Here is a 23,381-nt window from a genome sequence, read left to right as displayed (position 1 = left end):
CACTTTCACCCTAGTGTGGAGCTTGGCCAGCCAAATAGCCACAGAAAGCCAGTCGGGGTCACGCATGGACCCTGCAGGCGCAGCAGGGAGTGGTGTGGGTGGCAGAGGGAGGATCAGCCCCGTGCAAGGTGGTTGTGGGTTTTCAGACATGCATGGAGTGGTTTGCTGTGTTGGTGTGTTCTGAAGTTCTTCCTGTACTGAAGCAAATCATCCTGGTTTTAAAAACGCGGACACAATGGAAGAGCCCTCTGTCTCATATCACAGTGGTTTTTTTCCTCTCTCTCTGTAAATGCCCTAGCCTTGGAGATGATGCAGGAGAAGAGCAGCACACCAGGTAAATACCCACACCAGCCCTGCTCAGACGGTGGCCCTGAAATCCTGCCTCTGCAGTGCTGAGACACGTTCAAAGTCTTGCTCTCCAGAGAGAGCTTCCTTAAATCCAGGCTTAAATGTCAAAACTCGGAGGCCCAGATCTGTCAAGTCTAGACAGGCTAGGAGCCCGCTCGCCCCACGCAGCGTCCATTTGATGAAGCAAGCCCGGACACAGGCAGTAGCACCTTCCCATCTCTTAGGTTGTTAGCATGGTTCCTGGCATGGCTTTGGCTCAATAGATGTCTGGGATAGTTTGTGATAGCACAATGACTGTGGTATGATAGACCAGGGACCACCCCCACCAGGTAGCCTGGATGCCATTTGCGGAGGGAAAGGACTTTACCTGTGGGACACAAGCTCTGTCATGGCCAGAGAATGAGCCCTGGTTCATTTATTTACCAATATAGGCATATCCTTAGATTCCCTCTGTGGCCAGTGAGGAGAGATGGGCACTTCCAGAGGTGGTTCAGGGAGAGCAGGGACCCCGCTGGACTGCCAAAATTTGGATGGGGTACAGCTGTGTATGTCATGGCTCCTGGCCACCTTGAAACTGAGATCCCAGGAAGCATCACCTGATAGCTGTTGACCTTGAAATATTCATGGGCAGGACAGAGCTCTGCAGCCGAAAGCAATCTGGTCATGGTGAATTATTGATGCCGTCTTTTCTTGTGTGTACCACTGGATCCAAGACATGTCTGACTGGGTTCAATCCTCTGCCCGCCACTAATTATCCCTGTGGGTCATTTGCTCCAAAGCTGGGGTCATTGCCAAGCACTGGAGTTGAACTTGGTGATGAAAATACCCATGACAGGAGTCTGGGAGAGGCAAGACTCCCTGCTTGTGTCAGGCCTGGGCACCTCGCTGGTCAGCCTGTGCTGGTCAATGGTGCAAACACGTTTGCTTGGTGCTATTGCTGCTCATGGGGGCTTTCCAGAGCTGCTGTGGCTATAGGGAGGTAGAAATTACATAGTGCTGTGAGGTGCATTCCAGCACCATCCTGCATGGTCCTAGGAAGCTCAGCAAGGTTCTCGCTATGATCCCAGTCTTCCTAGGTTGTGCCTATAGTCAAAGGAAAGAGGAATCTCCCAAGGGATGTTTACCCACATAGAATCTGACTCAGCCTTCGGATGTATATCTCTCCATCCTCAGTTCTCATGGAAGACCAGTGTGGACAGTTCATAACCTCCATGTCCAAGTAGATAAGGAGGGTCCACAATTGCTAACTCAAGTGTGGCATTTGGACACACATCTTAGGGGTGTCACACACCAGACCAGTGCCTCCATCAGCATAACCAGGCAAGTCTGGAGTCCTTTTCATACTGAGCAAAAAGAAGTGAAATGATCTCCCAAAGTCTATCAGTCCCTGTCAAGTTTCCCCCATCCTTTTTGCAATCCCTCTGACATACCATTAAATTGCTAGAAAAAAATGCATCCCGAGGACCGTGAAAAGCAGGAAAAGGGCTAGGAAAAGGTGTTCAAAGCACTGGACTGGGTGCTGCTGTGAGTCCCAAGGCAGAGCCTCCAGCAGTCTGAGATATTTCCTGGAAGCTGTTAGCACCTGTGATCTAGATCGACCCCAGACTGTTCCAGTGTAGGAGATCTTCCAGACTGAGCAGGAGCAATGGATGATGCTGGCTGTGCCAGGGTGGTGACGGCTCTTGTGCCTTGTGCCAGAAGTGCAGATCCTGTCACCAGCCAGGTTTTTCCTGGGGACAGTGTGAGCGGAGCACCCTGGGCTGGGTGCACACAGCTGAAGTTACCATCCGTCAGCTGTCTTGGAGCACCCTGTGGCAGGGAACTGTGGCTTGGACACACCACCTCCCCTCCTTGGAAGGGATGTCCCTTGTCAATGTTTCCCTTGCTGCTAGTGGGCTGCTTCAAGAAGCCTGACACTGGTATTCTTTTTTTTTTTTTCTCTCTTTCTCTTTGGTGCCTCACTCAGGATTAAGTATAACGATGGATACAAGTCAGTAGCAAGGTACCAATATGTCATGACTGGTGGGACCTTGGCTTTTGGGGGGGGGTTGCTCTCATCTCAGCCCATCCCGGTCACCCCACATCCCACAAATATGTGACTGCCCAGGTGTAAATATGCCCAGGATTTGGGATACAGGCCAATGCAGTTTAAGCTCCAAATCTTCCTTAATTCAAATTAATTCCCGAATCTTAAGCCAGGAGAGCAGGGTATGTGGTCCAGACCTGGGTGAAGCCAATGCTTCATGCATCAGCATCACAGCACTTCTTCTCTGCAAGCGCAGGACAGCACACGTGAGTGTTCTGGAGCTGGAGCTGAAGCCTGCAAGGGAGGAAGAGCTGTACAGCAGCATACGAGCCCTGTGCTCCAGGAGCTTTCTGTGGGACCCAGCCACACCTGCAAACCTCCTCCATGACACATTGCAAAAGAGAGGAGGGTCCTGTGGTCCCTCTACAGCCGTATCCCACGTAATATGATGATGATCACCCCATCTGTAGGGCTAGTGGATTCCCAAAGGCACCATCAATAAGAATACATCTGTATAAGTAAATTTATCTGGCATGGGTGAGTCCAGGGCAATGATCCCAGACCCAACCCATCCCTCTAAGTCTGTTCTTCATTGCTGCTGCTCAGTATTTGGGGGAGGTGGAGAAGATGCAGAAGAAACCTGCAGAAGAGTGCTGTCCTGCCGCTAGCAAGCAGGACCTGGGAGGTTCTGCAAAGAGCTGTGGGACAATGGCTCCTCAGTACCTCGCCACACAGTGCTGGCCGAGGCCAGAATGAGACCTTGCCCACCGGTGTGCATTGCCCTGAATGAACCTTCTCGGCATCAGCCCAGGAGGATCCTCCTGGGGGTGGTGGCAGCCGTTAGCCCCTTCCCCTGGCCTGGCCGGCTCCCAGGGACTGTGGGAGGGTATGTCTGTTTGGGTGGGTTTGTTTCTTCCTCACGTTCATCCTCCTGGCTGTGTCTCTTCCAAACAGCGAAGACCCTGAAGATCCCAGGTACTGGTCATGGTATCCCTGCTTCACCCAGGCCCTTTGGGCATGCTGTGTGCATGTATGTGACATGCGTGTTGGCGTACCAATCCCTGCATGGCATTTGGACCCAGGGAAAGGTCCTAACTGCTTCCTGCCCTCTTCCTAATGTGGGGCAGGGCTTTCTTGTATTCACCCCATCTCCTCCTCCCTGAAGAGCAGGGCTTCTTTGTGTTCAGTCTATTCTCTCCTATGCCCAGCAAGGACATGTTCCTTCTAGTCAGGGGCCTTCCAAAGGAGCTTCAAGGATAATATTTGTCTGTCTGCCTAGCTATCCACCCACCCATTACCCATCCATCCATTCATCCCAATGCAGTTCTCACCATCCACCGATCTGTCCACCTGTCCATCAATCCATCTCAATACAGTCCTATGCATCCATCCATCTTACTGCATTTCTTTCCATCCATCACTGCAATTCTCACCATCCATCTATCCATCCATCCATCCATCCATCCATCCCAGTACAGGTCTGTCTATCTGTCCATTCTTGCCAGTGCCATTCCATCCATCCATCCATCCTACTGTGATGCTATCTGTCCATCCATCTATGCATAGTACCAGCCAGCCCAGTGCCATATGATTTATCCATCCACGCTCTTTTTCTGTCAGTTGTTCTATCTTGTTCATGCACTCTCTCTCCTCCCTCCTCATTCCAGCACCACCAGTACTGTCACTCTCTCTGTACCCAGTTCCCTGGATGCCAGTGGGTTAGGAAGTCCTGATGCAGCAAGATCTCCCTCTGGCATGCTTGCGAATTGGGTTTGGTTGATTGCTTGGTGCATGTTGCTGATGGGGGTTTTGAGGGGAGAAGGTGGGCAAGGGTCTTTGCCACTGCAGCAGGATGAATCAAGTCTGAATGAATTGCTCTTTGTGATTGCAGAGCTAAGGCTAAGGGGAAAGAGAAAAGACATCTCATGTTACCATTCAGGTACCCTGACTCCCCCGACCCTGCTTGTGCCCATGCTCACTTTCCAGCTCCAGCCCCTAGCCCTTCGCAGCAGTTACTGCATCCCCCCGAAACGGCTGCAGGGCAGGACCACAAGTTCTTCTGTGCTAGTGAGAATGCTTAAGACCAAGTCGCTTGAAGGCATAAAATGAGAATTCTCTGGTGGTGCCACTAATGGGAAATCTGTGCCCTTTTCAGGCACCCAGAGCCCAGACTGTGGCTGTCTGGAGTCAGAGAGGCACCTTTTGCAGTGAGAGTTGGAGTGGAAGGGGCAAGGGGTAAAGGAGGGGAGGGAGAAAGAGTAATCTGGTGTTAGCTGCTCCACCAGGCCCTTGGAGAAGAATCTCTGGATCTCTCATGTAGTGCAATCAGCTTGTTCGCCCAGGCACTGATGATCCAAGTGCCCAGGACCAGAAGCACCATGCGTTGCTGCATAGGGGAGCCAGGAGAGCAGAGAGTCACAGGAGAGAGACCCTCAGAGCAAGAGGGCAGCCACTGCTGTGTTCCTGCATCCCTCATCCAGACCACATTTACACCAGTGAAATGAACAGGGGAAGGATGCAGGCTCAAGCACTGCCCAGTCCCACCCACCTGAAAATATTGCTCCCCATCCCAGCATGGGGGAAGACCAGACAGTCTGGCACTCCCGGGGCAGTTCGGAGGGGCACTGGTGGGGAGGGAGATTTTCCCAGCCCTGCTGTGGCAGGGAAGGGTCTTGCACCAGTGAGTCGCTCGGGGAGATGCAGATGCTCATCCCTGCAGCGATGCAAAGGGTTTGTGTGTTCAGACCCAGATGAACCAGCCACACTGGGGGGTGAGATGGTGATGAACCATGGCTTTGCGGGGAGCTCAGACCACATCCACGAGCTGCAGGAAAAAGCATGGAGTGATTTAAATCCTCTCCCCGCACTGGGCAAGGGCACTAGGGCAGCTTTTACAATGCAGATGAACCAGCTGAGGTGCTGGCATTGGTGTTTGCTTGCTCCCGTGGCAAGCTCAGCTGGCAAGGGAATAATTTCTGCTGGTTTGCTCTCAGAGCAAGTGTCTGTGCAGGGAGACAGCAGGACTGCTTGTTTCAGAAGCAGCTTCTGGATGGATTCCTTGGCTGTTTTCCAGCCCAGACTCTAAGCTGATCCCTGCCCATGCTGGGCTGAACAGGAGGACCCTCCTCTTCCCAGATTCCCACCCACCAGTGGGTCCTGCCCCCTGTCTTGTGCTGGAGCTCGTCTTCTGGACTTCACCTCTCCAAAAACCCATCCAGCAACACATCAAACTTTTTTTTTTTTTTTCCTATGTGGTTTTCCAGCAGCTAAGTGCACAGGGAGCTGGAGCTTCATGCTCTGAAGCCATCCTCCTGCCCCACGTCCTCAGCACAGACACGGCCATAGGGTGAAGCAGAGTAACAAGCTGTAATTAAAAACCAACCCTCCTAATTACTTTCTAGAGCTGGTTAATTGCTTTCTCCTCCCTGCTTTGCTGGCGCACAATGGGGGAGATTAGCCAGGGAAGAAAGAGTGACTGGGGCGGGGTGGGGGGGAGGCAGGACACAAAGAGAGAAAAGCGGGAGCCATGAGAGAAGGAAAACAGGTTTGAAAAGCCAGAAAGCAGAGACAGAGCAGGGGTCTGCAAAGTGACCCAGGGAGGTGAGGAGTCGGCGTTTCCTGCACGGTCTCAGGGCAGGAGGACGCAGTGGCAGTCTGGACAGGGATGAGGACCCCCAGATCCAGCCCATCTCCTCCAGCTGAGTCCTCTCTGGAGGGAGGATATGAACACACCTTTGTGGGAGGTAAGGAAGAGCGCTCCCCTCTACCAAAAAGGAGAAGAAGCCTTGTCTCCTGCCCCGGCAGCATCCCCAATCTGTGCACGCACCCACTCGTACTTGTGCATGCACAGACAGCTGTAGCTGCTTTACTGGCCCCATACACACATCCAGTTACTGCCCATCACCTCCAGCTCCTGGAGCAGGGAATTGCGGTTCCCCTGAGCCCCTCTAGCTTAGCAAAGGGTCATGCAGACATGTTATCCACCTAAATTACAGATGTGGGCAGGACAGGGGTGTTTGGGGTCAACCCTGCTGAGGAAGGTTGCCCATGACTGCAACCTGGGGATGGGGCACTTGGAGCACTTGCGAGGAGCAGGGAAGCTACAAGGGAAGAGCAGCCTCTTCTGATTTTATGGTCTGATTTGAAGCACTTGAAGTGCACTGAAGCTTGTTTGCCTTTTGTTCCCTTGATGCGTGGCCACCGGCTCCAGCAAAGGCAAAGAGAAGACGAAGGAGCACAAGTAGGTTCGCTCTCCTGCTCCTTCTCCTCCTTGTTTCCAGCTTTCCTAGCTTATGTCGTGGCTGATCCCGTACATGGCGTGCTCTCCCTTTCTCTAAAACTGAGCCTGTCAGCCCTGGAGGAGCTTGGGTCTCTTGGATGTGTGGCCTCAGGCTTCAGAGTCTGCAGGGAATATTTATCTACAGCAAAAGCCAAATGTAAAAGACAGGCTTGGAGCAGTCTCTGGCAGCACTGGAAAGGAACTGTGAGGTCTCGAGAGAAGCCTGGCTCTTATCAGGTTTGGATGGGTCCTGGCTGGGGGGTGAGTTTCCCAGCTTGGGCATGGACAGCCTGGCCAGGGCTCAGGGCAGGAGAGGGTCTGGGTGCAGGTCATCAGCACAGGGCTGGGCAAATGGGACTTGGCACCAGCTTTACAGCTCCTGTGCCCACAGGTAAGGCTGCCACATCATCCATGTAGACAAGTTTCTTCAGCTCCTGCCTTTCTTTTATCTGCAGCTGCTTGCATTGATACCAGACCGGGCTGTGTCTGAGCTCTCTCCCAACAGCAGCATCCTCCAGCTCTCTGGCTTAGCAGATCTGCTGAAATTTAAGCTCCAGTCTCCTGTGAGCACAGGCTAATCTCCTGCTGTCCAGGGGATGATCCCTGCAGTCACCGCAGGGCAATTCCCAATCAGTGAGGTCCCTTCTGGCTTGTGTTTATTGCACTGCAGCTGAAGGACCAGTTTAGGGCAGTATCTTACTGATGGACTCTTCTGATTAATGGTGTAAAGCAAGGAGGCAGAGATGAGTTGGGGAAAGGAGAGAAATGCCTTCAAGCAGTCAGCAGGGAGAGGGCAGACTCAAAAAAAGATGGGAAGAGATTGCCCTGCACCAGGCAGCCTGGCCTTTGCTGGCTCCCCTCCCCAGTTTGGCTGTGTGGGGAAGGGGGAGAGGCAGACTGGGTCTGAGGGTCAGGGTCTTCCCTGGGCTCAAGGGCGGTGTGTGCAGGATGACCCTGTGGGGCTGGCAGTGGGGTCTGTCCCCAGTACAGGCAGGAGAACTGGAAGCCTTCTTAGCACGGGGGCGATGGAGGCAGCACCTGCCTGATGGGCATAATTCCTGCAAAGAACTGAGCCTTGGAAACCGTGTTCCCTGCTCCCAGCTCCCCAGTAAAAGGCAATGATTAAAATGTCCTTTTTAGCCATGAATAATTAACCAGTAACCTGCAACCGTATCTTTAACTAGAAGCTGGCCAGGACAAAGCCTGCTTCCACCTCTCTGACCTTGTCTCAAAATCTGTCTGTCCCTCCGTGCTCCCCTCCTGGAGACCCACACGGGCAAAACCCTAAACGACAAAGCCAAGTGCTTCTGGGAGCAGCAAACCAAACAGAGGATGTGTGCTTTGCCATCGACTGAAGAGAATTCATCTGTTCCATCCTGTATTAGACACCAGAAAATCCAAGGGGAGAATGCTGTGGGAGGCTGGGTGGAGACTCTGGTGTCTAATACAGGTTCAAGCATGTCTGGAGGCTTGTCCCTGCTTGGGAACAGAGTCAAGGTGTTCGGTCCTCCACCCCCAAGCTTGCAGGAACCCAGTCTTGACCCTGCTGCCAAATTGGGTTGCAACAGGCCAGCAGCTTGCACTGTTTTGGAGAGGAGCAGGCGGGTGGGCAGCAGCATCCTCTCCAGCATGTCAGTTCTTTAGGAAACCAGGCTAAACCCAGGCTTTGGGAAAGGGCGGGGGGGCTCTTGGTGCCACCACACAGACTGTGTCGGCATCTCAGGTTCGCGGGTCCTCATGTAATATTCATGTGGGGACGGTGTCAGCTCTCTGCCAGTGCCGGCTTCCCATCCGCACCCTCGGATGCCTGGCAGGACCAGTGGAGGGGTTGGCACGACCCCTGTTTAATGCTGCAAAGACCCTGCTGTGCCCAGAGAGGAGGCTTGGCCGGGGTCCCCATCCCCGCTCCGTCCCGACCGGCACGTGGGGCACGGCTCTGCCCTCGGCACTGGGATGGCCGCTCCACCCTAGATGTGCCGCTGGCTGCTCTCCTGTCTCGGCTGAGCTCTTCCAGCATCTCCTTCCTCCTGGGGGAAGCCAAGTCCTGGACAGCCAGCGGGTGAAGGTAGTACTCCCGAGGGATGGGAAGGAGGGGGCTGTATGGGACGTGTCAGTGCTCACTTGGCTTGGAAAAGGTGACAGATGGGGCTTGGGAAGGGGCTGGGGAACAAGGGTGAGCCGCTGGGCATCTGCCTCCAAAGCATCTGGGATGGCTCCTTCCTCATCCTTCACTTGCTTCTTCCCTTCTTCTCAGCACGTATCAAGTATGCTGCCAAAATCCACTTTCTTTTTTATTTTTTTTCTTTTTTCTTCCTTTTTTTTTTTTTTTTTTTTTTTTTTTTCTTTTCTCAGTGATGTTCAAACTCTGTTGTTTCCTAGATATTTGCCTCCCTGGGACTCCAGTCCACTGCAATAATACCAGTAAGGGCAGTGGTGAAGGAAGGAGGCAGTACCAGATGTTGTGGGCTGTGAAGAGCAACAGGGAGTTGTGGCCAGGATGCAGGCGTGGGGACAGCACCTGAAGTTTTATGCCAGCGAGGGACCTTGTGCCCTCTGGACTCAGCTCTCTGAACCTGCTAGAGCTGAGGCTCGTTTTGTGGATGTGCTAGAGGCCATTTCCCATTTCTGGGGCCTCTTCTGCAGTAAAACTACCTTTTGGGACACACGAGAGGCTCCTGCAGCTGATGTCCCCAGCACATTTACTGAGGCTCAGCTGGCAGCGAGGGGTCATCGCTCCGGGAGGGGATGGGGTTGACACCAGCTCCCACGTGCATCCCTCTGGAAGGAGCTGGGTTGGACTGGTGCTGCTGGGACGGGTCTCTGCACGCTGCTTGGCCCAGGGGCTTAATCCCAGTCTTGTTCCACATGGCCCAAAACCAGCTTGATCGTTTTACTGATAGGGGCATCGGATGCTGTGCTAACCAGGACCCAGTGCGTCCGCAGTGCCCACGCAAGGACCTTGTTATTTTGGGTCCTGGTAGAGGACCAGCACTGCCAGTGTCTTCCCTCCAGAGTCCTACTGGTTCCATCACCAGCTGCTCTTCTGCTTTGTTTTATTTCCCAAGGAACCTCGGAAATTCCCAGGACAGATACAGTGATTTTATCACTAAACATCAGTGAGAAAATTGCCTGCATGCCAGCTCTGGGGCTGGTGGGATTTTTTTCCACCCTCCATTTTTAAGAAATTAATGAGAAAGAAGCGAATGTAACGTAACTGACCCTGGAGGTATGTTGTCTTATGGAGGGGCTGTGTGTCTGCTGGATTTCCTACAGCTGCTGGAAGGAAACTCAGTGATGGAGAGTGGTCTCGGAGCAGAGTTTCACAGCCTGAGCTCTTATCACAGCATTTGCTTGTAAAAAAATGAGTTTGCAAATAGCTTGAAAGTGTTACTTCCCCCGTAGCACCTCAAGGCAGGTGTTCCCTGGCAGGATTACAGATACAGAAAGCTAGCCCTCATCTTTCCTCCTGTCTGTTGAGAAACTGCCCTTTCACTGAGGATCCTGTGAATTAATCACAGCTATCAGAGACTGCCTTGAGGCCCAAGCATTGCTTTAGTCCCAATTAAACCTCAGCTATAAATAGTTCCTGTATCTTATGCTGGCCTTCTGCCCCGATTGAATTCCCCCTTACTTGGTGAATACATTATCCTCCTATTCTCCTTAATTTTCTTCTCATTTGCTCCGGTTCTGTCAGCAGCCTGCAAACTTCCAGTTGTTATTTAAGACAACAAATGCATCAGGCTGGCTGCAATGCCAGGACTTCTTTGTTTTGCAAAAAAAAAAAAAAAAAAAAAAAAAATGTGCAGCTTCATCCTTTGGCCCCAGCCAGATGTGATCAAAGCTGAGACTGGGGGATCCCACAGTTTCCATGCTGTTGCCTGGTTTGTGGGCAGCGCATCCCAATCCTGCTGCATCCAGGGCTGGTGCTGAGCCCTGGCTCCCCTGCCCTGGCAGCCAGCTTGGAGGTGAGGTCAAGGCTGGAGGTGAGGTCCCCCCTTGCTTCCAAGCTGGCCCAAGAACATCTCCATCCAAGCTGCAAGGCTTCTGCAAAGAGCAACGCTTTCAGGGAATGGGAATTTTCCAAGCAAAAAAATTCCCCTTCGGCTTTACCACCTTCTGCTTTTGGGACAGTCACAGGCCATTGCCTTCAAGTCTCTCTCCAACTCTTTGCTCTTTAATATCAGAACAGGGTTATCGCATGGTCTGACTTGTACTTCTTGCTGGCTTCAGTTTTACAGATAATATGGAGGTTCTTTCCTACTGAGGTTTTCAGCTGAATCTCCAGGCTAAAAATCCACATCACATCCAGACTCTGTAACTTTCACCGCGGTAACTCAGAACCTCCCACCTCTTTGCAACAGCAGCACAGACTTACGTCCAAATACAGGGAACAGTCTCCTGAAAATATCTGCAAGGCTTTTATGGTCTTTAACAATACCTGTCCATTTGCTAGATCCGCATTTGAGAGCAATCCAGGTTGCAGTGCAGAAATCCTATCGTTTACTGAATGCTGTATTTGTGTATATTTGCTGTACGTGTATGTAACAAACGCCAAGTAACGTAGGAGTCCAGACTGTCAATGCACTTGTGGTTGCATGGGCTGATTTCTGAGCTGGAGTAACGGTCCTAGCCCCACTGAAGCATTTGGAGCTAGAAGTTCTACTTCTTAAAGTTGTCTTGAAATGATGGCTATTTTTAGAAAGCAACTGACAAGCCATTTGCAAACCATTATTTTGTCAGACAATCCAGCCCAAACTGTCCTCAATGAATTTGACCCCAGCCTAGATTCAGACAGGGAGCTAAGACTGACCTGGTACTGGTGTTTACCATGCTGGAAGGGGAAAAATCATGTTGCTGCAATGGGCTGCTGAAAAACTTTAGGATCTGCATAGGTTTGCTGCTGATCTAGCCAAAGAGGTTATCGATTTTTCACAGCAAGGTGCTGGGGGAAGTGGTTGGCTGTTTTCATTTTTAATAAATGGTTTTAGGTAACTGGGGAGCAATTGCACAAACAGGTTGGGAGAGATGAGAATTCTGTGCGCAGCCGGGGCCAGCAGCAGAGACAGGAGGCACAGGTCTCAGGGAAGAGTTTGTTGGCTGCTAACACTGTGCTCCAGCTTTGTGTTTTATTCCAAGTCGGGGCATTCCCTGAGGCAAAAAAAGGAGACCCAAGACTCAACGGCAGTGCATTTAGCTGCAGTCTTGACTCTGCCCTGTGGCATGTTTGCAGCAGCCCCTGCTTAGTCTTTCAGCTGATATTTCCTCTCTTGCTTTTGAGCTGTGAAAGACTCCTCCTGTTCCAACTCCCAAGTCCCAGAAACAGCATGAAAAATACAGTAATTGATGGGGTTTTTTATTTCTCCATCTCTTCTTCCAGAGCTGGGAAAGGAGTTTTTTCAGCCATGAAGCTTGGCAAGACGCGCCCTCCAAAGGATGACCATCGGAAACAAGGTACGTTGCTCCTGGGAAGAGGTGGTTGCCTGCTCCAGTGCTGCTTTTTGGCTATCCTCCACATCCCAGGAAAGCACCTGAGAGGCCCCATGGAATTACAGAATCACAGAATGGTTTGGGTGGGAAGGGACATTTCAAGGTCATCCCCCTGCCATGAGCAGGGACACCTTCTACTAGTCCAGGTTGCTCAAAGCCCCGTCCAACCTGACCTTGAATGGTTCCAGGGATGGGGCATCGACCACCTCTCTGGGCAACCTGGGCCAGTGTCTCACCACCCTCAGCATAAACAATTTCTTCCTCATTATCTAGCCTGAATCTGCCCCCTTTCAGTTTAAAACCATTACCCCTTGTCCTGTCGCTACAGGCCCTACTAAAACGTCTGTCCCCAAAGTGGCTCACGTCGGGCACAGCCAGTCAGTAACTTGGGGATTAGACAGGGAACATTGGGTGCTTGGGAGGAGAGCTGGTGGGAAGTAGGAACTGATGGAGAGATTCTCCAGCTGAAGGCTTGGCCGGGTATCACCCACCTTGTGATATCCCACCTGTGACAACCCCGGGAGTCATGCAGGCAGCTTCTGGATTATATTGAGGGGATGATCTGCAAATGTGATAACACAAAGCAGGATTTAGCCCTTGCACCTTGCTGGGTGCGCGGTGCAGCAGCAGCACCACGAGAGGAAGGGCTCAGCTGCTGCGGGGCTGCCGGTCCCCCCGGGCTCGGCACCGCAGCGGCGTTGAAATCGGACGCCTTTCTGGAAACGCACAAGAGGGTCAGAGATCGGAAATTCGTTGTTGTTTCCATTCAGAGCAAAGGATTGAGTTTCAACAGCAAAGAAATGAGGGAACGCGTCTTTGCGAGCAAGGACAAAGCATTGCTTTAGATAATGTTTCTGGGCAAATCTCTGCTGTTTTTCAGCCAGGTTTGAGGATAGGAAAAGGGGAATTTGGCCTGGGACACCAGTGTACGTAGAAGCATTTGCAGCCTGTGGGAAGGCATGGCATTGAAACCTGGGTGGCCTCCCTCTCTCCCTGGTGCCTTGAGTGTTCATCTCGTGCTTAAAGCTTCACACAAGACCGTGGGGAAAGCATCTGGGATGCAAAGGCAGGAACAGGGTGCACAGTCAGGTAGTAGAGTGCCGTCACAGATGGGGATTTACCCGTGGTCAGGGAATGGCTGCAACGCAGCTGCTGTATTGCATGGTGTGGTCAGTGCTGCACAGCTGTGGAGCTCCTTCTTCCACCTTCCCCAGGCTTTCACGCACCTCACCAGGGCTCTGCTCTCTTTACACCACCCTCCTCTCTCAGCCTCCGTGCTGGCTCAGTTGTGATTCCTACCCTTGGTCTGGCCAGCTGGTGATGGGACGGGGTGGATGTGTCGCACCCTCTGCCTGTTGGCCAAGCCAGCAGCCCTCTTGTGCCATGGTCTGCTTTCCTCCCATAGGCTGCTGGTCCTGCTCAGGTCGAAAGGCCCACTGAATCACCGAAAACCAAGCTGGGAGGATGCGAGCTGTCCGCCCACCCGCACGTGGCAGCATCGAACCCGCTTAGGTCCTTCGCGGCTGGCGTGGCTCTGACTCAATCTCAAAAACTCCCAGCTGAGTTGAGGACCCCCTTTCCCCACCCAACCTGCAGCAGTGCGTCTCTCTCCACCCTGATGGAGACCTTTTCCTAACACCCAGCCTAGATCTCCCTCGCTTCATCTAAAGCCCATCTTATCTCACAAAACCAATCCAGACTATGGTGAAAAACCTGATTTCTGCTCTCCTGGAGCAAGCTACAAGCTTGCCTAGGTTAGTAAAGAGACAGGGAACCTGTTTCCCAGGAGCAGTGTCTGTGCTGTATGAGTGGATTCATACAGCCATGCCATCAAAGCAAACCAGTGACCCGACAACTATACTGATGTTTCTGTCCCAACAGAAAAAAATCATTGCTGCTTTGTGGTCATTTATCAACCAGAGCAAAGGCAGGAGGAGCAGGCATGACATGCACACGGATTGTGCACAGGAAAGGAGTATCTCAGCAACTTCTTCCAACAGAAACGCAGACCAGTGGACTACACAGCTGTGTCTCAGTGCCAGCGGAGTCTGGGGTCTTGACTCTCCCTGCAGAAATTTTTCTTCTTGGGAAATGACCCCTTTCTCCTGTTTTTTCAGACCTCTCTACCCCAAAGCTAGACAGTTGGTTGTCTTTGCAACTGTTCTTCTGGTAGTTAGAGCGGCAACACGTGCTCAAATGCTCTTTCACCCCTTGAGGTCTGGTGTGTTTGTCATTTTTGGATTTCTGCCTGCACAAAGCCACACATGGGCATGCTGCCCAGGCAGAATAATGTGTCACAGGAGGCAATACCTCTTTTTTAATCCCTTTTTAGACCAGGTTGATTGTGACCTGACCTGGTGACCATTGTTCTTTGTATTATCAGGTGAGGTTGATAGGACATATTGGTTACCTTTCTCTTCGCCTTTAATTATTTACTGAGTGGAAACAATAAGAGACATTCTTTTGTCTCCTTTATGCAGATGAACCTGCTGTTTTGGAGGCAGAAGACCTGGACCGAAAAGCCATGAGACAGGGAGGCAGACTGGAGCCAGACACCATCTCCTTGGCCTCCGTCACAGCTGTCACCACCAATGTCTCGAACAAGAGGTGAGGTCCAGATGTGAGCTTGTGCAAACCAGGAGGTGAGGGCACGCTGGCAGACACCCCACAACCGTGTGTTCTCAGGGATTTTATTCCTCAGATTCAAAGGGGGCAGGAGCTTTGAGGGGTGACCCTGCAAATGTGTCACAGCTTGCAAGTCCATCTGTGGTTTGACTGAGAGTTTCTTCTGCCCCTCCCAAGGTCCAAGCCTGACATCAAAATGGAGCCGAGTGCTGGGAGGCCAATGGATTACCAGGTAGGTGACAATGTTGTGCGCCCAACCTCAGCTCATGGGGGCCACAACTCCAGGGATGAGGGGACCGTTTTGCAGGGCACGAGTTCGTGCTGGGTTTCAATGCACTGCACTCACAAAGCATGACTTCCCAAGAGCTGGCATTTAAACGGTCGAGCGATAAGCTCGAGATTAAGTAATTAATTGGTTTTGCTCTCCATTGTGTGAAGCCCAGAAAGCCCAAATTAATCTGTGATTGAAACAGGCTATCTCCAATACATTTCTCTTACTCCCTGTCATGGTTTAACCCCAGCCAGCAACTAAGCACCAGGCAGCCACTCACTCCCCCCCCACCCAGTGGGATGGGGGAGAAAATCGGGAAAAAAAGTAAAACTCATGGGTTGAGGTAAGAACAGTTTAATAGGACAGAAAGGAAGAAACTAATAATGATAATAACAATAATAAAATGACAATGATAATAAAAGGATTGCAATATACAAAAGAAGTGATGCACAATGCAATCACTTACCACTCACCAACTGATGCCCAGTTAGTTCCCGAGCAGCAATCTGCCCCCCAGGCCAACTCCCCCTAGTTTATATACTGGGCATGAGTTCACACAGTATGGAATACCCCTTTGGCCAGTTTGGGTCAGCTCTCCTGGCTTTGTCCCCTCCCAATGCCTTGTGCCCCTCCAGCCTTCTCGCTGTCTGGGCATGAGAAGCTGAAAAATCCTTGACTTAGTCTAAACACTACTTAGCAACAACTGAAAACATCAGTGTGTTATCAACATTCTTCTCATACTGAATCCAAGACATAACACCATACCAACTACTAGAAAGAAAATTAACTCTATCCCAGTTGAAGCCAGGACACTCCCCAAGAGCTTTCAGTATGCTGTTTAGTATTCAAGATTGGTGAGCCCTGTCTGGCAGTAGGTTGCTCACTGGATTTTCTTGGATAGGCTGGTACATGGCTGCTGTTGTCCTGTTCAGTGATGCTTCATTCCTGCCACTTTATCTAGAATTAAAACTACACATTTAGTTTCCCAAGGCTCAGATGATCCGTGCTGCTCCCTTTTCTTTTCCTAGTTGGTGCCGGCATGATTCATAAATTGGCTTGTCTTCTCATTTTTGCCAAGTCCCGCTGATTCAGCAGTGATTTAGCTTTATGTCCTCGCCTCTCAGCACAGCAATATATATTGGAACAATGCAAATAATGATTGTTGTTAGAGATTTATTACATAACATTTGCAGTATCCACTGCAGACCAAATTGTGAGGCTTACAGGGAATGAATGTGCTTGGTTCAGGAGCGGGGAACATAAAGAACATGAAGAGGAGGGGGAAGGTGCAAAACAAATTACAACCAAGAGGCAGAAGGAACACAAGGTCCAGTTATTTGGCCACTGCAAACACGAGGATCACAAGGTTAGCGTTCATGGGGAGTGGCTAATTTCTGGAGTATAACAGGTTTTGCAGTGCTAGGCTGGTTTATGAACAAGGTACGTGCCTTGCTGACCTCCGTATGTCTGCTTTCCTTTGACAACCGGCTTTTGTGGAAGATCTGAGAATTAAAAGGAAAGGACTTGATCTTCCAGGCTCCATCCCTGGGAAACCTCAAGACACTGCCTCAGTCTGTGGCAGCAGAGGGGATGGGAGGCAGGGATGGATGAGAGGCATCTCTCAAAAACAAGAGATGGGGAGACAGGGATTAAGGCAGCGAGCAGCATCTGATGCTGCTCTCAGGAGGTGAAGGTGCACAAATCCCTCTCCCCAGGTCAGCATCACCATCATCGAGGCCCGGCAGCTTGTTGGGCTCAACATGGACCCCGTGGTCTGCGTGGAGGTTGGAGATGAAAAGAAATACACATCCATGAAGGAATCGACCAATTGCCCTTACTACAATGAGGTGGGTCTGTCTGCCAGTGATGCTCACAGCTACCTGCTCCTTGGGGTCTATGTTGCCGTTAGTCAATTAAATGTAATTTCTTGTCATTTGGGGTTTTTCGTTTTTTCTTCTGACACCTCTTGTTGGAATAAGATGAAATCTTAAACCACGCAGAAGGAGAAATGAAGCCTTTGCCCTCTGATATTTTGCAAAAATGGTAAAAAGTGCTCTCTCTTGATCTGTGCTGAATTATTCTTTTTTCGAAGAAGTTAGTGCTTCCTACTAATTCCCCAGACTGCAGAGGTTGGAAGCGTTGGGGCTTACACAGGTGCATCCCTGCTGTGACATGTGCTGCAGGATGCTCCTCCAGGCAGTCAGCTTCTCCAGCTGGAGCATGCACCGTAATACTACCTCTCAATCCAAAAGGAGCCCACCCTGGCTCTCCTACCTTCACAACTGCTCTTTGCTTTTCAGTACTTCGTCTTTGATTTCCACGTCCCCCCAGATGTCATGTTCGACAAGATCATCAAGTTGTCCGTAAGTGAGCATGGTTGCATTGTCCTTTTCGTGGGGCTTTGGAAGAAACCAGCCCATTTTGTATATGCACTGGGGATGGATTTAAGGTCCTTGATGTGAGACCCCCCCCACAGGAGCTGAGGTGTTTGGTCCTACAAGCCTCACCTCTTTTGCAGACCCCCAGTCCCTCTCTCTGTTGCTGACCTTCATTGCTGGCTCCACACAGCTCCACTCCTGTATTCACTATCTCTCTCTCTGGCTGATCTCTGGTATTTCAGAGCCAGGTAGAACTAAACCTCTCTTGGGATGTGTTTAGGCTTGGGGAGAAGCAAGACCTTCCCAAGCCTGCCAGAGGATTTCCTGGGGCACGAGGCTGGCAGAGGTATTGTGGAAATTCAGGATTGCAGATGCTGAGAGCAAAGCAGACACTGCAGCCCTCCCCACAGCCATGGAGGAGGGTGATGAACAAGATCTGGAGATTCACTGACCAAAGCACGCTAATTAGGAGTATCCATATCTATCCCATGCACAGACCAGCTGTACAATTTCTCACACAAAGGGAATTAGACCATAGATTTGGAGCATCCTAAAGACCCTTCCTTCAGGTAAACGTCCCAGTGGTTGTTCCCATAGTGGCTGGAAAACTGCATCTTGTTTCAAAGATTAATTTCTTTGCATTTTTTTGGATTCAATCCAAGTATACACTTGCTTGCAATACCGCTAAGCGAGACCTGCCAACCGCACTGTGCCTCTTAGTGTCCTTGTACAGACCAAGGAAAACGCATAGCTCCTTTTCTGTCTGACACTGAACGCCTCTGAAAACAGCCTTACGGCTCCCAGGACATGGAAAAACAGTCTGACCTGTTTTCCCCCTTCAATTTCCAGGTGATCCACTCAAAAAACCTCTTGCGCAGTGGGACTTTGGTAGGGTCCTTCAAGATGGACGTTGGAACTGTTTATACCCAACCTGGTATGTAAACATTGTTTGCAACCAGTCCTATGTGCCTACCTGCACCGTTGAATAAATGTCATTGCAAGGTAGCCGGGCAGGTGCTAGTTTCCTTGCGTGATGCTTATCTAACTTAATGTTAGTATCCTAGACATAAGCAAGTCACCTGGGCTACCCTCTGTGGTCAGGAAAGAACACTCTACCTCCAGAGAAGGTTGTATATCCCATCCTGAAATAAGGGGTTACAGCCAGAGGCTGAGATGCCTTCTGGGTGCGCTGGTCTCTATCCACCGACCTGCTGAAGAAGGAAGCCCAAGGCAACTTGCTTAGGCAAGATATCAGCCTTCCAGATAGATGAAGGTCATGGGCTGGATCTTGCCCTCTGTGGCTGGCATTTAAACCAAGAAAGGAAGATGTCTGCTGTGCAATGGAAAAGAGAGAGACGTTGATTAGAACTGCTGTTATGTTGCTCACTGATGATAAACACAACAGCCATGGCCATTTGAGGGCCCGGTGCTCACAGCATGCCAGAGCTGAACACACAACACCCCTTCAGAAAAGATACCTCCAAAATCACTGCGTTTTGGTTTTTTTTATTTTCCTTGCTCCTATGTCACACCTATTGCAGCATTCTGCCTCTATAAATAAGCCTGAGAGCTAAGATGTAAATGAAGTCTCCAGAGTCTGCACTTGAGGGGTGGTCAGCAGATTATAAGGGGGACCTTAAGGGAGCATCTAGTCTGATTCCCTGCTCCAGAGAAGGGTGAAGTCTTTCTAACACCATCCAAAAGGCACCTGAGACCTTGAAGACTTAGGATTGTAGAATCATTTAAGTTGCTAAAGATCCTTAAGGTCACCGAGTCCAACTGTTAACCTAACACTATCACGTCCACTAAACCATGTCCTTAAGCACCATATCTACACGTCCTCTAAATACCTCCAGGGTTGGTGACTTCCAGTCATGGAGACTCCACCCCCCTTCAGACAGTTTATCCCATTGCTTCTCAGTCTTCAACATGAGACACATCTTCCTAATGAATTTTTCAGTGGTTTCTGTCTGAATTCCTCACACCTGAAGATGTCTCTTACATTGCAAGTCCTTGCAGCAATTGCTGTGTCTTATTCTGATAAATTACTGTCTTATCCCCTGGCTTCCAGAGCACCAGTTCTACCACAAATGGGCCATCCTTTCTGACCCTGAGGATCTCACCGCTGGGCTGAAAGGTTACCTGAAGTGTGACATCGCCGTGGTAGGGAAAGGGGACAACATCAAGACACCCCACAAAGCCAACGAGACAGAAGAGGACGATATTGAAGGGTAAGGATCTGCAGAGCCAGAGTCACACAGCCTTTCTTGGGAATGACTTTTCACATCTCTTTACCTTGGATCGTACAATGAGGACAGCATCCCTACCACATCAGGCTGACAGCCCCTCTAGTATACATACCTACCCTGTGCAATGAAACCAGAGGGACCAATAAGTTGCTTTTCAGAGAGACAATGTATGGCAGATATTACTGGTGCAAATCCAGGTCATATCAAGTACAGACCAGTCCTTGCTGTCAGGTCAGACCATCTGCTCATCGTTGACCTCTCTGTACCAACTCTGGCCTGATGTCAACCAACCTCATGTCCTCACTGTTTACATAATGCTCCTGTCGGCCCTTGGATGCGATGGGATGAGGTTTCATCACTCACTGCCAGGGTCTGGATCAGGTTCCCCAGGCTGCATGGGTGGGCAGGGCTCTCTGACTCCCCAGAGCATCTAAAAGGCCATGGAAGAAAAATCAGGAGAGCTTAAAACTTAGTTCTAGCCTCAAAACGTTTCAGGCTGATTAAATATCTCCACGTGCAACCACAGGCTTTCAAGTCCACCTCTCAGCCTCTCATCACATAGTCAGAAACACAGACTAGTAGTAAAATACCAGTGCAGCTTTCTTGACTTGCTGGGGACTAGTTGGCTCAAGGCACCACCTGAACTATTTTGGGTCAGTGTTCCATGCTGCAGTGGTGATATTATCCCATTTTTTCATGGACAACTCCAGCAATTCCTCTAGAAGTTGTTTTGTTCACAGCATCCCCCATGGCTCTCATTTCTTCCCCCAGAAGAGGAAAGGCAAATATGCCAAGAAAACCAATCTGGTGGAGCTCCCCTTGTGACCTGATAAAGAAAAAAGGGTCTTCTAATATCCCATTCATCTGGCTTGCTTTAGATGTCTAAACGAGGCTGAGTTTATTTGTCCCCTAGATTCCACTGACAATAATAATTCTATCCCTTTAGTGGAATGCACTTTGTCCCAGGGGCACCTTAAGGGGCACCTCTAAGATTTTGCTTACAAAACCACCACTCCCCACCCCAAAACAGGAGGATGGGCAGAAACAGAACAGCACTAAAATGTATGGCTGCAGAAATGGTCATCTTTCTGCCTCCACAGAGCCAGTGGTCAGAAAGCGCGGCAGCTTTTCCCTCTTCGGTAAGCCTCTCCTGACAAACCTGCTAGCCCCAGCAGATGTTTCCAACCCTATCCATTGATGTTGTAGGAACCTCCTCCTCCCAGACGGGGTCCCTCCGGAGAGGCAGTGGGCTCGTTTCTACATCAAGATCTATCGAGCAGAGGGACTGCCCCGTATGAACACCAGCATCATGGCCAATGTGAAGAAGGCTCTCATTGGGGAGAACAAGGACTTGGTAGACCCCTATGTGCAGGTGGTCTTTGCAGGGCAGAAGGTGAGCAAGCTGTGTGCGGTACCAGGGTAACCCTGAAAGGTAACGTGAGCAGGACCAGCCATTGTGCAGGTGGCCAGAGATGATCTCAGTTGTCCTGGCATGTAGATGCTGAGATGCATGGCTAAACCACCTTGTTTGCTATGTTTCCCCTCTCTTGTGCAGACTATGATGGGTTTGCAGCACTCTCCAGTTGAGGAAAGGAGCTTGTTACTTGGGAGAGGGGAGTCAGAAGGCAGAATGCATATTCCAGCAGTCATTAGCAAGGGAGCAGTTCAGGTTGCGAGGGATGGCTTGGGAGCTCAAACTGTTACCAAACGTCTATCTCCTCTCACTCGGCAGGGGAAGACATCCATACAAAAAAGCAGCTATGAGCCTCTCTGGAATGAGCAAATAGTCTTCACAGAAATGTTCCCCCCATTGTGCAAGCGGATAAAGATCCAGATCCGAGACTCAGACAAAGTCAATGATGTGGCCATCGGTACCCATTTCATTGATTTGCGGAAGATCTCTAACGAAGGAGACAAAGGTAAAGCTAAGGTGGGGGGCAGACTGAGCTACCTTCTTCATGATAAAGAGACTTCCCTTTGGCAGAGTCAGCAAAATAGCCTAGGATCCTTCCCCACCCCTGGAGATAGCTGTTTCTTGGTGCACAAATGGAGAGACTTTGAGTCACTGCAGCGGTCTTCTGAGATCACTGGATGTGCACTCTTTGAAAACCAAGTCTCATCACAAGCCTCCAGTCTACCACTTGAAAGCAAACACACCCAAGAACAAAAAATTAATTGCCATAAACTGATGAATATCTGACAGGTTTCCCTGTTCACACACACATGAACACACCAGCATACGTAGGCAGGACCAATGTGAAACCAAAGATGGCTCTAGAAAGGGGACTAATGGGGGGGGTTCTTTTTTCTTGACTCTCACATTGGGTAACTCACACAATTGCAACCATACACTGGGCATTTCCATGCCCACACACATGCATATTCAAGCCTGCGTCATCGTACGCAGACCAGGAGTGAGGCCAATCCACGACTGAGTTTGTCTCCTGAGGCAAAGACGTGCCCTCCTCCTCGCACATCCCCTTCCTCACGTGCATGTCCGATCTGCTGCAGGCTTTCTGCCCACCTTTGGCCCCGCGTGGGTGAACATGTACGGCTCCACTCGGAACTACACCCTGATGGACGAGCACCAAGAGTTGAACGAGGGTCTGGGTGAAGGCGTCTCCTTCCGGGCCAGGCTTTTGATGAGCCTTGCAGTGGAGATCTTGGACACCAGCAACCCAGAGATCAACAGCTCCACCGAGGTGCAAGTCGAGCAGGCCACATCGATTGCTGACGTAAGTCACCCTTAACCCTACAGCTGGCAGTGGTGAGTCATGGGTCTCAGGCCTCTTGGTTAATTACCTTTGGTCTCACGAACTGAGGATTTCATTTAGTGTTGTCCTAAATTTTCTGGATCCTGGGGGATCCAGAATGAATGCAAATCTTGCAAGGATTTTATATTTTATGATCATTCAAACGCTCACCTCTTAGGAGTGCTGGGCAGAAGGAATACCTAGTGAGGGAGAATCCTAAACTTTTGAGATGTTTCTCCAGCTGGGAGTTAGACAAGGACAAAGAGCCATCTCCTAATGCCAGCTGTCTCGCTCCTATCCCAAAGATGGATTTCAGACAGAAGCCAAGAATCTAATCTATTTCCCAACCAATTCTGGCAGGGTGGAACTGGTCAGAGAAATTGAATGGCTGTTTCCTGACAAGAGAAGCCCCACAGCTTTAGTCCTGAGATGTAGAGCCTGCAAGGCTGCTGCCTGTGCTCTGCATAAACAGACACATCCAGGCTTGTCCTACCTGGGGATGCCTACATATGCTAATCCATATGAGCCAACAGTATGAAGTAGAAATGGAGAAGTCTGATGGCAGCGCACCCTCTGTGTGAAAGCTCTCCTTCAGAAGTAAAGTGGCCCTAATTCACCTCCAGGGGAAATGAAGTCACTTGGAAATAAAGCCATTCCAGTTCTGAAAGAGCATCCAGGTAGATGGTTCAGTGTGGTTTGATTAATTCAATTTGTGAGTGAACTCAGGCTTGTACTCCTGAATGTCCCTCAGACAGTCCCTCACGTGCAAGGCATGACTGATCTCAACACATTTAAAAGTTAGGCTAAAATCTTTAATTAAACTCTCTCTGCAATGAGCCTAGAGATGGCTCAGGCTGGGGGAGTGAAAACCCTCACGGTCCTGTTGAAAGCCAGAGCAGTGACATCTCACCTTCAAAAAGCCCATGAGGGTGCTCAGAGGTGCCAGGTGATGCACCCCCCAGTCC

The 23,381-nt window shown here is 50.5% G+C and overlaps 1 protein-coding gene across 4 annotated transcripts in view; it reads left to right on the top strand.

Annotated features, from left to right (window-relative positions):
- Window positions 1-23,381, top strand: part of OTOF (otoferlin) — a 108,240-nt gene that overhangs the window by 53,505 nt on the left and 31,354 nt on the right. For 2 of the 4 annotated variants that reach the window (XM_030036842.2, XM_030036841.2), the window contains exons 6-15: window positions 12,031-12,104; window positions 14,621-14,747; window positions 14,943-14,997; window positions 16,752-16,883; window positions 17,337-17,399; window positions 18,264-18,348; window positions 19,486-19,645; window positions 20,870-21,056; window positions 21,396-21,582; window positions 22,175-22,398. In XM_030036842.2, coding sequence (XP_029892702.1) covers window positions 12,031-12,104; window positions 14,621-14,747; window positions 14,943-14,997; window positions 16,752-16,883; window positions 17,337-17,399; window positions 18,264-18,348; window positions 19,486-19,645; window positions 20,870-21,056; window positions 21,396-21,582; window positions 22,175-22,398 — 1,294 coding nt within the window. Of the gene's footprint in view, window positions 1-2,314; window positions 2,351-3,328; window positions 3,350-4,265; window positions 4,314-6,584; window positions 6,615-12,030; window positions 12,105-14,620; window positions 14,748-14,942; window positions 14,998-16,751; window positions 16,884-17,336; window positions 17,400-18,263; window positions 18,349-19,485; window positions 19,646-20,869; window positions 21,057-21,395; window positions 21,583-22,174; window positions 22,399-23,381 lie in introns of all 4 variants that reach the window. The other 2 variants (XM_041128749.1, XM_030036843.2) reach the window with 2 other exon arrangements.

This window comes from Aquila chrysaetos, chromosome 15, assembly GCF_900496995.4.
Source record: "Aquila chrysaetos chrysaetos chromosome 15, bAquChr1.4, whole genome shotgun sequence".
Taxonomy (NCBI): Eukaryota; Metazoa; Chordata; class Aves; order Accipitriformes; family Accipitridae; genus Aquila; species Aquila chrysaetos.
The sequence above is the reverse complement of the archived record's forward strand: the minus strand, read 5'-3'. Positions and strand labels throughout refer to the sequence as shown.